The 13,392-nt window shown below is 50.2% G+C and overlaps 2 protein-coding genes across 7 annotated transcripts in view; one reads left to right on the top strand and one right to left on the bottom strand.

The window, feature by feature from the left end:
- The window catches only part of KIF24 (kinesin family member 24), a 59,008-nt gene extending 47,442 nt beyond the window's left edge, over positions 1–11,566 (top strand). For 2 of the 3 annotated variants that reach the window (XM_014857397.3, XM_044757009.2), the window contains 5 exons: positions 177–248; positions 1,915–2,024; positions 5,366–7,609; positions 8,823–8,916; positions 9,455–11,566. In XM_014857397.3, the coding sequence (XP_014712883.3) occupies positions 177–248; positions 1,915–2,024; positions 5,366–7,609; positions 8,823–8,916; positions 9,455–9,595 (2,661 nt within the window). In that variant the 3' untranslated portion in view covers positions 9,596–11,566. The remainder of the gene's footprint in view (positions 1–176; positions 249–1,914; positions 2,025–5,365; positions 7,610–8,822; positions 8,917–9,454) is intronic. The other variant, XM_044757010.2, reaches the window with a different exon arrangement.
- UBAP1 (ubiquitin associated protein 1) overlaps positions 11,550–13,392 on the bottom strand; it is a 57,222-nt gene continuing 55,379 nt past the window's right edge. For all 4 annotated transcript variants that reach the window (XM_014857399.3, XM_014857401.3, XM_070495795.1 and 1 more), the window contains 2 exons: positions 13,227–13,328; positions 11,550–12,666 (listed from right to left, as the gene is read on the bottom strand). In XM_014857399.3, the coding sequence (XP_014712885.1) occupies positions 12,526–12,666; positions 13,227–13,328 (243 nt within the window). In that variant the 3' untranslated portion in view covers positions 11,550–12,525. The remainder of the gene's footprint in view (positions 12,667–13,226; positions 13,329–13,392) is intronic.

Raw genomic sequence — 13,392 nt, 5'->3', positions numbered from 1 at the left:
AGGACGATGATTCCCAGTCTAGCTTGTTTTCTTCTTGTTGAACAAGAGACTACCAGGGCATTTTGACTTCTTTTTGGAGGATTGCCTGAATGTGGTTTATTTAAGAAAAATCTGGCCTGTTACTCTTTGTTTGCGTGTATATGTGATGTGCTTGTTGTCACTCTACTACTTTGCAGCTGAAGGAGTGTATCCGAGCGTTGGACCAGGAACACACCCACACTCCCTTCAGGCAAAGCAAATTAACTCAGGTAAAGTTAAATGTGAGCTTTGAGTTTGTTCTCCTTCACGGCGGGGGTGGGGGGAGCCCCGTTCCTTCCAGGAGCTCTCAGTCTCGGCGGAGGGGAGAGGCAGCCGGGCTCCTACAGGGGCGACAGCGCTCTTCTGGTCACCATCCAACCGCCCTCTCCTTATTTCTAATGTAGAGAAACCTTGCTGATCTGGTGGCGTCTCTGAGCCTTTGAAGAGGCCGGGGGTATAGTTGCATTTGGTACTTTCTTAGCTGTGAAATCTAACCCAGTATTTCAAGACAAAAAATAGTGGCGCAGTTAAAAAGAATGAGATCAATTTGGGGCAGGTACTGACAGAAAGATGACCAAGATCTATGATTAAAAAATGTGAAATGAGAAAAAAAACTACACAGAAAAATTATGCATATGTTAACTGATTATTCTGAGTGGTAGATAATCTTTTTCTTGCGTTTTTCTGTCATGAAAACGTGCTTCTTTATTGGTGGAAAACACCAGTAAGTCAGCATCTGTAATGGCTGCAGCAGAGTGGCCCGTGGCGGGGCCTGCCTGTGCACAGACAACTGTGAAGACAGCTGTGGGCGCCCTGGCTCCTCTCTGCACGGAGTCCTGTGCGCAGTGGAGGGCGGTCTGGGTGAGGACCCTCGTATTCTGGGAGAGGTTTTCACTCTGTGCAGCCAGACTGGGGCAGGACCTGTAGCAACATGGCTCCTTGCTAGTCAGAACTGGTGACCTTGGGTTAGACTGGGACTTCTCAAACACTGTTTCAGTCAGGGACCTTAGGAAACCCTTCTTATGGGTGGCTAGTCCTGATTCTGATAGTGGCTCTGTTGTTTTTTTAAAACAAGTTCCCCATCCCCAGAAAATGTGTTCCTATCTAATTAAAAAAAAAGAAAATCCAAAGAGTGCATCCAAGTACAAAGATGGTAAAAAGTCCCTGAGAGCCCACCTCCCAGTGGTAACTACTGCTCCGTCTGGTGAACATCCTTGCAGGCGTCTCTGCCCACATATCCACACGTAGATCCACTTAGAGAGTTAGGAAGTCAGACCTTTTTCACTCAACGGTAAGCTTTAGATCTTTCCATGTACCTAAGGACAGATATGCATAATTCTTTTTAATCGTTGTATTGTATTTAGTTTACAGTTACTTAGTTTGTTCCCTGTTTAAAGACTCCTAGATTTTCCAAATTTTATTATTATAATAATGTTGTAATGAATAGCCTGGGTGTACTTTATTTTTGATCAATTGAGCAGTTGTTATCTTCTTAGGATAAAATCTTGGAAGTGTGATTGCCAAACCAGTAGTGTCCATTTTGATACAAATTGCCACACTGCCCTCCCGAAAGCTTGTTCCAGTTCCTGGCACACAGTCCAGGGGCAGTGTGGCAGTGTACAAGAGCGCCCCTCTCCCCAAATCATCACCAGGGGCAAGGTGTCATTTCTTAATCTTATAGGTGAAAAAATATTAGTTTTTTAGAGGTTTGTTTGCATTTCTTTGATCAGTAGTAACACAAGTACCTTTTTTTGTGTTTATTGATCATTTGTATCTCTTCATTTATGAATTGCCTTTTTGTAGACGGGGGGACTGTGGCCCAGTGTCCTGCACACAGTAAGTAGTCAGTGTGCCCTTTCTTAGTTGATTTCATTGACCTGCCTTCTGTTCGCACAGGTTCTCAAGGACTCTTTCATCGGCAATGCCAAAACCTGCATGATCGCCAACATCTCACCAAGCCATGTGGCCACCGAGCACACTCTGAATACCTTGCGCTATGCTGACCGGTGAGTCCTTCAGTGGCAGGTCATGTGTGTGTGTGTGTCTCTTACACACACAGGAATCTGACCTTGAGCTCCACAAGCCTGTTCTTGGGGCAGTGATCCTACTACCAGGGGAATGTACAATTGGTCATTTGAAGAATGTGACGTGGTAGGCCCTGCCATTTTATAAGCGTGAATGTGACAAGAGGAAGGTAACACATTCCCTTTCAGGAGACAACTCCATCAGTGGCTTTTAAATGGTTAGTGGGAGATGAAATATTTATTTGGAGTAGAAGGCTCCATGAGGTTTTCTTCTTGCTCGCCTCAGCCCTAATTGTAAGGGACACAGCACCTATTACTTGTCAAGGCAGAAGCATTTAGAGCTATGTACTTCCAGAAGAGACTAAACCAGACATGTTACAGAAGGAGAAACTGAGGCCCAGAGAAGGGCAGCAACTTTCAAAGGGCTTATTGGGAGTTAGTGGCAGAGCTCGCACCCCTGACTGCCTGGTCAGGGCTCTTTCTGGGGTGACTTTGGTATCTGCCAGCATTCCCCCATCTTACGTGTCTCCTAGGTGGGTGAAGATGCTCTCGTTACCCTCCTTCCCTCTGGCTGCTTTGCTCCCTGGTCCTCTTGTAGCCTCTTCCGTCTCCCAGAAGCTGTCTCCAGGGTTAACAAAGTATTTGAGGGAAACATTTTTTTTTTAATTACTGTTGAGGAATCTTTAGTATCCGTGGCATTTTATGAAACTCATTGAGAAGGAAAGATGAGCTATCGTTTAAGTTCCATGAGGACAGGAACATGATCTATCTTTTTCTCCGCTGTATGTCTACTGCCCACACAGTACTTGGTACCCAGTAGATGCACAGTAAGTATTTGTGAATGAAAGGAGCTGCCCCTGGTGTCAGGGCTTGAGTGGGGCCTCTGGGTACTTTATCTCATTTCAATAGGAGAGAGAGTTTACAGAGTGGTTACCAGAGCAGACTATCTGGGCCAATTGGACTACCCTGCCTCTGCCACTAGCTAGCTGAGTGGCCTTGGGCAAGTTTTCAACCTCTCTGGGCCCCAGTTTCCTTATCTGAAAGGGGATAGTAATGGCACCTCATATACCTCATGTAACAGTTATGTAGAATCAACGAGGTACTATGTCTGGCGGGCTGAGCACCGCACCTGGCACACAGTGAGCGCTCAGTATATGTTCACTCTAACACAAGTGATACTAAGAGGTCCCCCAAAGAAGTTTCCTCAAGGAGCTTTCCTTTCTTGCATGGCTTCCTAATGCCAGCGCACCAGCACCGCGAGAAGAAAGTGGAGAGGCTACTGCATGAACTGAGAGCCCATAGAAGACCTGGGATGATCAAAAAGTGTTCCCAAAAAACCAGTATGGCTTGAAGTTCCTTCCCGCCATGTATCCGTTGTCCAACTTCAACAATTATTAACTCTAGGCCGATCTTATTTCATAACGCCACTTACTCCCCACATCACAGGCATGTATCATCTGCTTGAGGTGAGAGCTTCCACATTAGGAGCAGAAGACAAGATATTCCTCTCAGTGCCCCAGTAAGGAAGATGCAAATAACCCTTTCTCATAGTGGCTATATTGAGAAGTTATTTGAAATAATTTGGGTTTAAAAAAAAGAATAGAAAAAGTACAATAGAAATAGTCTCTCCCATTCAAAGCAGTCTGATAAATTATTGAAAATGAATATGAAAAGCATTTATATGCTTAAATGAGGCCTAATTAAATTAATTTAGGTAATAATCTATATGTACACAGGATGAGGATGATTTTATTGCTTATTTTAAAAACTTCCCTCTCATTTAAAATGTTTATCCCTCCACATGCTAGAAGAATGTTGCTCAGTAGTCCAAAAATGAAGTCCGGCTGAACCCCCAGCAGGTATATCAGAAGACAGCTCAGCGACAGGAGTGGTTCCGCTAACAGGCAGAGTGTATTGGAAGTATATAGCATCAATGACCAGATTGCCTGTAGGATTCCTTCTGGCACTCAGGTTTCTAGAATTATTTACTGTGACTCCTAAGGGGAAATTTTGGTCTTTCTCTCTTAGTAAAAGTAAAGTAGCTTTGATTTGTATAAGAGGAAGTCACTTGGAACCATCTAGCCTTGCTGTGTCAGCTCTCAGCCCGTCCCTTGTCTTTGTGCCCTGCTGCAGCACCTAGCGAAGGCCCAGGGGCACAGTGCACGTGTCTTCAGTCGCATCCTGTGTCTCTCTGCCTAGCTGTGTTAGCTGCTTGCCTTGCCTCTCAGACGTAAAAGGAAGATTTAAATCAAGTCTCAGTGTCAGGTTTACTGTCTTGGTTTTCAGAAATGGCCAGAGGAGTCCTTTGGCTCCCACTGAGGATTGGATTAAAACCAGAACAATGGGAAAGACATTTTCCGGGAGCCCCCAGGCAGAAGCACTGCTCCTCCTGGGGATTTTAATGCAGAATCTACAAACCAACCACTGGAGAGTCACAGTTTTGCTTGATGTTTTCTTGTAATTCCAAATTCTTACAGTGTTTTTGTTTTAAGTATCACAGATACCGAATTCTGGATTTTTCATATTCTCTAAAATTCCTGTGTGGAATATAGCATGGTTGTGTATTTCTCTATATAGGGGGTGATTTTACCTCCCAGGGGACATTTGGCAATGTCTAGAGACACTTTTGACTGTCGTGACTGGGGAGAAGTGCTACTAGCATCTAGGGGCTGGAGGCCAAGGATGCCGCTAAACATCCCACAGTGCACAGGACGGCCCCACAACAGAGTTATCTGACTCCAAATACCTAGTGCTGAGGTTGAGAAACCCTGGGAATGCACAGGTCATGTCTCCCTTAATGGAATTAGCACAGCCCACTTATTTCCAGAGGGCTTTTGCTTCCTGAAGTGCCCAGCAGGTCTGAGGGAACTCGTTTTCTCAAAGAAGCCTGAAAAGCCGTGGTTTGCAGGAAGAGAGGGCTCTGATTGTGCAATAGCAGGTGAGCGGTAGACATGAGGCTCCTGAATTGGCCATCTTCAGGAAGCCTGGCGTGAGCCCTGCATGGACCGAGTACACTTCCAAGACTCCTCCCCTGGCCTGTCCCGCACATGGAACTGCGGTGATTTCCAAAACTCTTCTGACCATGGAATGTGCGGTGCGTGCTTATATCCTCAGAGAAGTCACTGATCTTTTTTATTCAGGTAAAGAGAGGTATCTCATGCTGAAATAGAATCTCTCCACTTCCTCTTATTCTCTCCCAGATAGAAAAATAACTCCCAATTCTTATAATACTTTTCTTTGGTTTTTATTTTCCCTGAAAGCTGTAGAAAAAGAATTACAGAACATGCAAGAATACACATTTAACTTAACATGGTCATTTACAGGGTCAAAGAACTAAAGAAAGGCACTAAATGTTGCACGTCAGCTCGAAATCGGACATCTGGGAACTCGTCTCCAAAACGAATTCAGAGCTCCCCTGTGGCCCTGCCAGGGGACAAATGTTCTCCCAAAAAAGTCAAGCTGGGGCTTCAGCAGTCAGTCACAGTGGCACCTGTCTCCACGAAAGGAAAGGCCCATCCTCTGGCCAGCCACCCACCCAACATCCCTTTCGCTTCTGTACCTCAAGTCCCTGGTAAAAGAGGTGGCTCCAGAGGGAGTCCTCCCGAAGAGTGGGTCATTCAGACCAGCCCCATCAAAGGAGCCGTGCAGTCTAGACATTTAGCCAAAAAAGGGGCAGGAGAGTCAGCTTCATTCTGCTCTGGGAAAAATCAAATCAGCAGCAAAACTGCCCTCAGGTGGGGCAGCAGCACCCCTGGCCCAGGAAAAGACCTGGTGCATGGCAGGCTGCCCTCCAAGGGCAAGAAAGTGCAGACTGTGCAGCCAGTGCAGAAGCAGCTCGTGTCACGAGTTGCGCTCCCCTTTGGCAGCGTCCACCACTTAGCAGAGTACAGTCAGGCCAGCAAGGGGGACGTGCCTGCCAGGCCTGCCTCAGCAGCTTGGACAGACATCCCTCCACATCAGAAGGAGAGGGAGGAACATTTGCGCTTTTATCACCAGCAGTTCCAGCAGCCACCTCTCCTCCAGCAGAAGTTGAAGTACCAACCACTAGAAAGGTTTTTATGCCAGTACAGGCCCCAAGAGGGGCAGCTCCAGAATGAGACCCCACTTCCTTTCCGCTCTTATTCTGAGAGCCACGATGGAGCCCAAGCTGAGGACCTTGATGACAGCGATTTCAGTGAAGACTCTTTTTCACATGTCTCCAGTCAGAGGACCACAAAGCAGAGACACACCCTGGAGAAGAGCGAAGGCTCGTTCTTCCTTCATCAGAAGGAGCAAGGTCCCGAGGAACAGGTAGCCGAAAGGCGGCAGAGTCTGTTTTTTAGCCCCAGAACAGATGGTGACGAGAAGGGTCTAACGGAAAGCTGGATGTACTCCAGGGACCCCACAAGCCATAGAAGAGCTGCATCTGATCACGGCCACAGCCCAAGTAAGGTGCCCTTGGAGTGGAGCAGAGAGGAGGACTCCACCTCCTCAGGGCGGCCTTCTTGTAGAGACAACCTGGCGGAGAAGCCTTACTGCTCACAGGTGGACTTTGTGTGTGGCCAGAAAAGAGGTGGCAGCCCAGCCTTGGATCTCAGACCGGATGCCTTCAGAAGTGAGGTTCCTGGACAGGCTGAGGGCAGCTCACCATCCCCAGAGGAAGACAGTTTCACTTTCTCATTATCCCACATTGCTGTTCCTGGACCCCCAGACCAAAGAGACACAGCCAGCACACCTCTGAGAGAAGTCAGTGAAGATAGCCCAACTCTAGCGACCAGAACAATGAGAAACAGTAACTCTTTCCAAGGGGAAGACTCTAGAGGGGAGTCAGGCATGTACTCTGAATATGCTTCTGGACTGATGGCTCCCCTCACTGTGTCCCTCCTGGAGAACCCAGACAATGAGGGCTCTCCTCCCTCGGAGCAGCCGGCCCAGCGTGGGGCTGTGCACAGTCTAGTGGCAGTGGGCACAGGGGGCCCATCTGTGGGCCACACAGTGTCTTCTAGTGATCAGGAGGCAGTCCTGCCAACGTCTTCAGCAACTCGGCACCTGTGGCTCTCATCATCTCCCCCTGACAATAAGCCTAGTGGTGATCTTCCAGCTCTGTCCCCATCACCCATCCATCAGCACCCACCGGACAAGCTGCCCAAGAGGGACGCTGACCTGGGGGAGGGCTGTCAGAGCAGAGAGACTGCAGTCTTCTCCCAGGAACTTGGAGATAGTGAGCAGTACGATGCTGATGCTGAGGAGACAGAGCTGGACGGGTCCCAGGGTTTCCCAGGAAAGCCATTCCCCACCAGACATACTGGAGGACCCCTCCCTGAGCCTACTCTCACCTCACAAACAGGAAGTAGTGTTGTAGCTGACCAGCCCTGGGCCCAGGAGAGAGAGCATCCAGCAGGGCTTGGTTGGCAGGAGCTGGGTTTGTCCACAGACCCCATCAAGTTGCCCTGCTACAGTGAAGACATTGTGTGGCTCAAACACAGGCTGATCCCAAGGTGCTTAGCAAAGCCAGACTCTCCCCTGGTCCTCAGCTGCTCTCCTAAGACTGCCAGGATACTCCATCAGCCCACTCTGGGGCATGCACAGTAAGTTGGACTTTCCGCCCAAGACTTGAGCTCCTTTGACACCCTTCTTCCCACCCTAGCTTAATGTTCTGTTTTGGGAATGGCTGTGGTTGGCTCATTGTCAGAGCTGTACTGTGACTAGAGAAAGACTTTGTCCAGCTTTTCAAGGGAGCCTGCCTAGATGCATGTGACATGAACAGCAGGAATAAAATGCATTGGAGCAGGCCTGCCAGGGTGGGTGGACCCTCTGCCTGGGAAACTAAAATGTAAGTGAAGGGAGGATCTGTCCCCATAAGCAAGCCTATGACCTGTGGTCAGATCAGAATCCTCTTCTTCATTCTGTTGGGTCCGTGTTCCAGGAAGTGCTGCCCAGGGAGGTAGTAGCTACAGCTTTGTGCCCCCAGAGCCAAGACAGCCTGGGCACCTTCCCAAATGGGGAAGGTAAAAAACAGGGGCTGGTAATTTGTGCTGCTTTCCCCAAAGGATGCTGTGGTTGGTGCAGCAGAAAGAAATGAGACAGCAACTTTAGAGGATGCGAAAGAAAGGAGGCAGAAAGATCTAGCAGGGCCCCTCGCAGCATCAGAGGCCCAGGAGCTGGAGGGCACAGTGGGCCTGTGGGAAGAGACGCTTCCTCTATGAAGCTACAGCCCTCTGCTAGGGCTCCTGAGACCTAGGCCAGCTATCTGGCTCCTGCTTGCTGGGGCTCAGGCCAGGGCCACGGACAAAGAGAAGGGCATGCAGGGATATAGAGCTGAGGGGCCCGCCTCTCCCAGATAGACAATCTTACTGTCTCTGTGGTCTCTACCCATCAATAGGGTCTCAAACCCCCTTGCTTTGGTCCCTAGAAGTAGAAATGACAGTAGGCTTGGCAGCAGGCTCTACCTTGTGCCAAGTGTGTCAGCTGCAGTGGCCTTGAGTCTTTCGGCAGGGAAGCTGTGGGAAGCTCCTGTGCAGGTGAAACGGCACCCAAGCCCTGTCCCTCTGTACCTGGGGAGGCAGGGGGCAGCTCCAGAAGCCCCTCTTTCTCTCCATCTCATTGGTACTCCCTAGTCCCTTGACAATTCCTGAAAAGGACAGGTGAGGGGAGGAGATGGTGGTGAACTGGTCCTGGTCAAAGCCTTGACCACTTTGAGCAGGGGCAGCTCCTGGCCTGGAAATGAGGCTCAGCTCCAGAAAGCTGCCTAGGAGAGATGGGAGGCCCAGAAGTTCACCACGTCCCCTCTGGTGTTCCCAGGCAGGTGGTCATCCGAGCACACCAGGAACAGCTGGATGAAATGGCTGAGCTGGGCTTCAAAGAGGAGAGCCTGATGAGCCAGCTGGCTCCTACTGTAAGTGGCCTTGGCTGGACACTCAGGGGCTATTGGAATTCGCCTGCAGTAGTGTGATGGTCATCCTTGTTTGCTGTGGTTACGTGTGGGCTAAGGGTCTGCTGTCACACTCTGAACGTTGTTAAGACCTTGCCTCTCCTGAGACAGCTTGAGGGGTGCCAGGACAGGTGGGAGCTGGTGCTGTACTCTCCAGGCCCAGGCTAACATATTTCCAGCCTCTATCCTTCACCACGCTGCCTTCCTAGTGGCTTGCTGGGGCCCCTCCCTGTGACGATAACAGTGACCTGCCACATGCAGACCAGAAGTACGTCTACGAAAACACCCCTCTTCCCTGCAGAATACCTCTCTACATAGAAAGTGCCTCAAATGCAGAGAAGTGGGCCCCATCCTGTGCCTCAGTGACTGTCCTGCAAGTTTTCCAGGTGGAAGAGGGGCCTGGGCTCTGAAATCTTCCTAGAAGAGAAGGGACTAGAAAAGCAGATCTGGCAGAAGGCAAGCCATAGCAAAAGCTTCACTTGTCCTTTGTTTCCTTTCTCAGGATTTTGAAGATTTTGTGACCCAGCTGGATGAAATCATGGCTCTGAAATCCAAGTGCATCCAGAGTCTGAGGAGCCAGCTGCAACTGTACCTGGCCTGCCACAGGCCGGCCGTGGCCCCCGAGAAGACAGTGGTGTCTTAGAGCAAGATCCAGTATGGGGTGGTGGGGCAGCTGCGGAGCCTGTGCAGGGGTCTCAAGGGCTAGAGAGGCCCCTGCCAGGTTGTCCCTGCAGATACCAGAACCCGCTCCCCAGTCCTGCCCATGCTCGCCCCTCCCCTGCCACGCATGGCCTTAGCTGGGCCCCAGCTCCTCTGTGTTGGAATGTGGAACTGTCCCTCAGTTCCAAGCACAGGAGCATCTGTAAGGAAGGACAGATCAGCCAGAAGAACTTAATATGACCCTCCCTTTTCTTTGGGGCTTGAAGAGCATGTCTCTTACTGACCCTTTGTCTATGAAAACGTCCCTGAGTCTAATAACCCTGTAGATGTTTCTAAATTTGGGGATCAGAGGATGGGGTGGTCTGTAGTAACCTAGAGGTCAGAGGTCACAAGCTGGGGACGATAACATGCTGAGCCCAGGGGCTTTTATCAGCTGAATTCTGTGCCTTTCTTCAGGACTAAAACATTGGTGCTGGTGGGGCAGGGGCGGGGTGAGCTTTGCCCCCTCAGCCCTTGGAGAGTGATTTGGGGCTTTAAGTTAGCTTTTGAAAATGTAAAATGAGTAAACCTTTGCCTTGACGTGTCTTTAACTGTAGCATATGTGGGACAGGCTTTAGGCTTCCACTTCCCCTCCCTTCCTGCAGTCCAGGTCACTGCATTGTGTGTTTCCCATCTCTGCCTTTTGCTGGGACCATCAGCCTGTTACAGCCCCCAGTAGCTCTCAGGTTCCTGTGGCAGTTCCTGGCTCCTGTCTGCGACTCTTCACCCACCCTGTCCCCTCCCTCACAGAAGAGGCGAAGAGCTGGAGATCTCAGGCAAGTCCGTCTCCGCCTGCCCTTCAGCCAGGATCGCCCTGGCTGTCCACATCTCTCCAGGGCCTGGGGTCAGTGTCTTGGCCCTGAGTGCTCTAGTCCACAGTCCGAGACTCTGAAGCAGTTTTACACACGTGCATGTACTTCACGTGAGTTCTGCTTGCTGTGTCTTTTTAGGAGGAAGAGGCTCGAGAAATACAAGGTGACCTACAGGCGGTCCATCACTTAGCAAGGCCACCCTGGGTCAAACTGATCATGTGTCACAGCCTTGGCCCTAATGCCCATCATGGTGGGAAACTTTAATTGCCTATAGGTAAAGGATAACTTTTTAAGCTTTTAAAAGGAGGGCTTAACAGATGTTAGCTCACCGACAGTCTTCCTCACCAAAAAATAAATACATAAAACTATGGGTAAAATTTTAAAAGAAGTAAAAGGAGGGCTTAATTAATTTTAAAGGCCAGAAGAGAGCCTAGCGCTCAGAGGCTACCGCCCTGCCTCCCTTGGTCAACCCGTGGCCGTGCCTGATGTGACCACCAGAGGGCGTCCTGTCTCCAGGTTGGGGCGTCCCAGCCCAAAGGCTCTGCAGGCCCGCCTCACAATCACTAAAAGAGAGACCCACCCCAGCCAGGAGCACCAGAGGTACTGTGGGACAGTACTAAGTACAAGGACAAGAAACGTTAGGGATTACCCCATTTCGATCAGATACCACAGCACCACCGAGAGCTGGTGGCAGTCTGAATCCAGTCCTGCCTGTGGTGCAAAGCACATGAATGCCTGATGCTGCTCACGGAAAAGGGCCTTCTGGGAACCATCTCTGGGTGCGAAAGCCCAGCCTGTCTCAGCCCCCAGTCAGTCTTGCAGGCAGGCAAACGTCCATGGCCCAGAAGACGGAGCCGGGTCAGGTTTAAACAGACTGTGGGCCTAACTTTGCAAACCAAAAACCAGGGCAGAGTGGAGGGCCAGCTCCTGGGTCCCACAGGCCAAGTGGGAAGAAAGCACTGAAATGACAGAAAACGGTTAGGTCCTGTTCCATCTCCAGCAAATCTAAGCAGGAAATCCCTTCACCACCACCTCCCATGCCCCTCAGTAATACAGCCCTTGGCAATAAATGATCACAGCAGGTCGTACCTTTTAGATTTTTATTAGTAGTTCTCTCTGAAGAATCAAAATAGTTAGCAAATTACTTTAGATTCATCAAGATGTATATCCTTTGTATTTAGATCTTTAATGATGTACAACATAATACAAAACAAACCAAAGAGACTAATTTCTATGACTAGGTGTTACTCATTGTGTCATCCTAGAGCAGGGGGCTGGAGGGAGAGGCTGTTCTCTGAGGAGAACTGAGGTGGAGTTAGTGCTGGGCAACTGAATTGGGGCCCGTTTCTCCCCTACTCAGTGTGCTGGAAGGGGCCAATGCTTTCTCAAACGACAGCTGTTTCCTAGAGCGCGGGCTCTAAAATCCTGGGTAGGGGAGGTGGTGGTCCAAACCAAGCCGAAAGAAACAGACTGGGGCAGGGAAGCGTGGTGACTGCCTGGCAGAAGAGGCAAACTCGGGGCCCCATGGGGAAAAGGGCATTCTTTGCACCTTGGAGAATGAGGAACCAGTGTAACGCTAGAGACCTTGTTAAAAGGGGAAAAAATAAACCCTGGAAGAACCTTTCAATTGCACTCAACTCGGATTAGAGTTCAGTCCACCAGTGCAGGGGAGGGAAGCATCTAGCCCCAAAGCAGCAGAGTCTGGCCCTCCCACTCCTCCTCCCCAACTCCTCCTGGCAGCCGGACAGGTTTCCGCTGAGGACACACAGACCCCAGAAAGAGCAGGGAAGCTTCTCTGGAGGGCTGAGGTGGGAAGGACACTTCTCAAAATACATTTAATATGGAAGGAGCCAGGACAGTTTGGGGGCATTCATTTGTCCTGATCTTCCCCTCTGCTCCCCAGCTCAGGGCCTAGGCTCAGGGAGACGGGCAAGCAGAGTCTCCCACCTGACCTTCCACCCCCAAAAGAAAATCCCCAAGAGTGCCCCTTCTCCCCCACAGGTGGGCTCCTCAGGGCCTCCTGTGGGGCTGGTTCCGTGGCAGGGCCTTGGCAGGCCTGGTCTCAGCTGGCTCCAGCCCGAGCCATGAGGTCTTCCAGAGCGTTGTCCTGGTCATTGTTGTGTAATAGCAGAACTTCCTTAATGTCTTTCAGTTCAAAGCCCATTTCCTTAAATTTGCTCATTAACTGAAGAAACTCCATCATCTAAGGGAGAGAAGAAAATACAGATTAGAGAAAGGGGTCCAGTCACATAGCACAGCTGAGTGGAGGAGTATGTGTGTAGGGGGCTGCCTGGGGGAGTCTGCATCCTTTGCCAGAGCCTCAGGAGCCCCTCTGAGGTGCCCTCGCAAGCAGAGGACTATTGAGAAGCCAGGGCAGACAGGCTGATGTCACCACACATCATCCTTCGGGAGCCACGCCCAGCCCCAACTCCCAACCTCCGTTCAGGTCCCACCATGCACATCTACACTCCCTCTGAGGTAGGATACTGAACCCAGAACAGCAAAGGCAAAGTGGCCAGCAGTCTCCCCAGTCATCCAAAAGGATGGCTTTTTGCCCAGGTCATTTCTCCCTTCTCTTCCCTGGGATTCTAAGATAGTCTTCAATCCAATGCTTCACCCAAGCCAAACACCCTAACCAGCCAAACGCCTGTCTGGATACGGAAGATTCTGTGCTTCAACTGCCTCTGCCTGCAGTCACTGGTAGGGAAAGGGAGCTCTGTCCCGCCTTTCCAGAGGGTTCCCATGAAGCATGAAGGTTCCTACCTTTTCCTCTGAACACTGGTGCATTTCCAGAGCCTCTTCCACTAAAATAGGGTCAAAGCCCTTCTCACAGAGCTGTCCATGTGCAAAGAGATAGTCAAGAATCTAAGAAAAGAAACAAGAGGTTTGAGCACAGCCTGCCCCTCTTGTCTGTGCTTCCCAAGAGTCT

Source organism: Equus asinus, chromosome 23, assembly GCF_041296235.1.
Source record: "Equus asinus isolate D_3611 breed Donkey chromosome 23, EquAss-T2T_v2, whole genome shotgun sequence".
NCBI classification, from domain to species: Eukaryota; Metazoa; Chordata; class Mammalia; order Perissodactyla; family Equidae; genus Equus; species Equus asinus.
The sequence above is the reverse complement of the archived record's forward strand: the minus strand, read 5'-3'. Positions and strand labels throughout refer to the sequence as shown.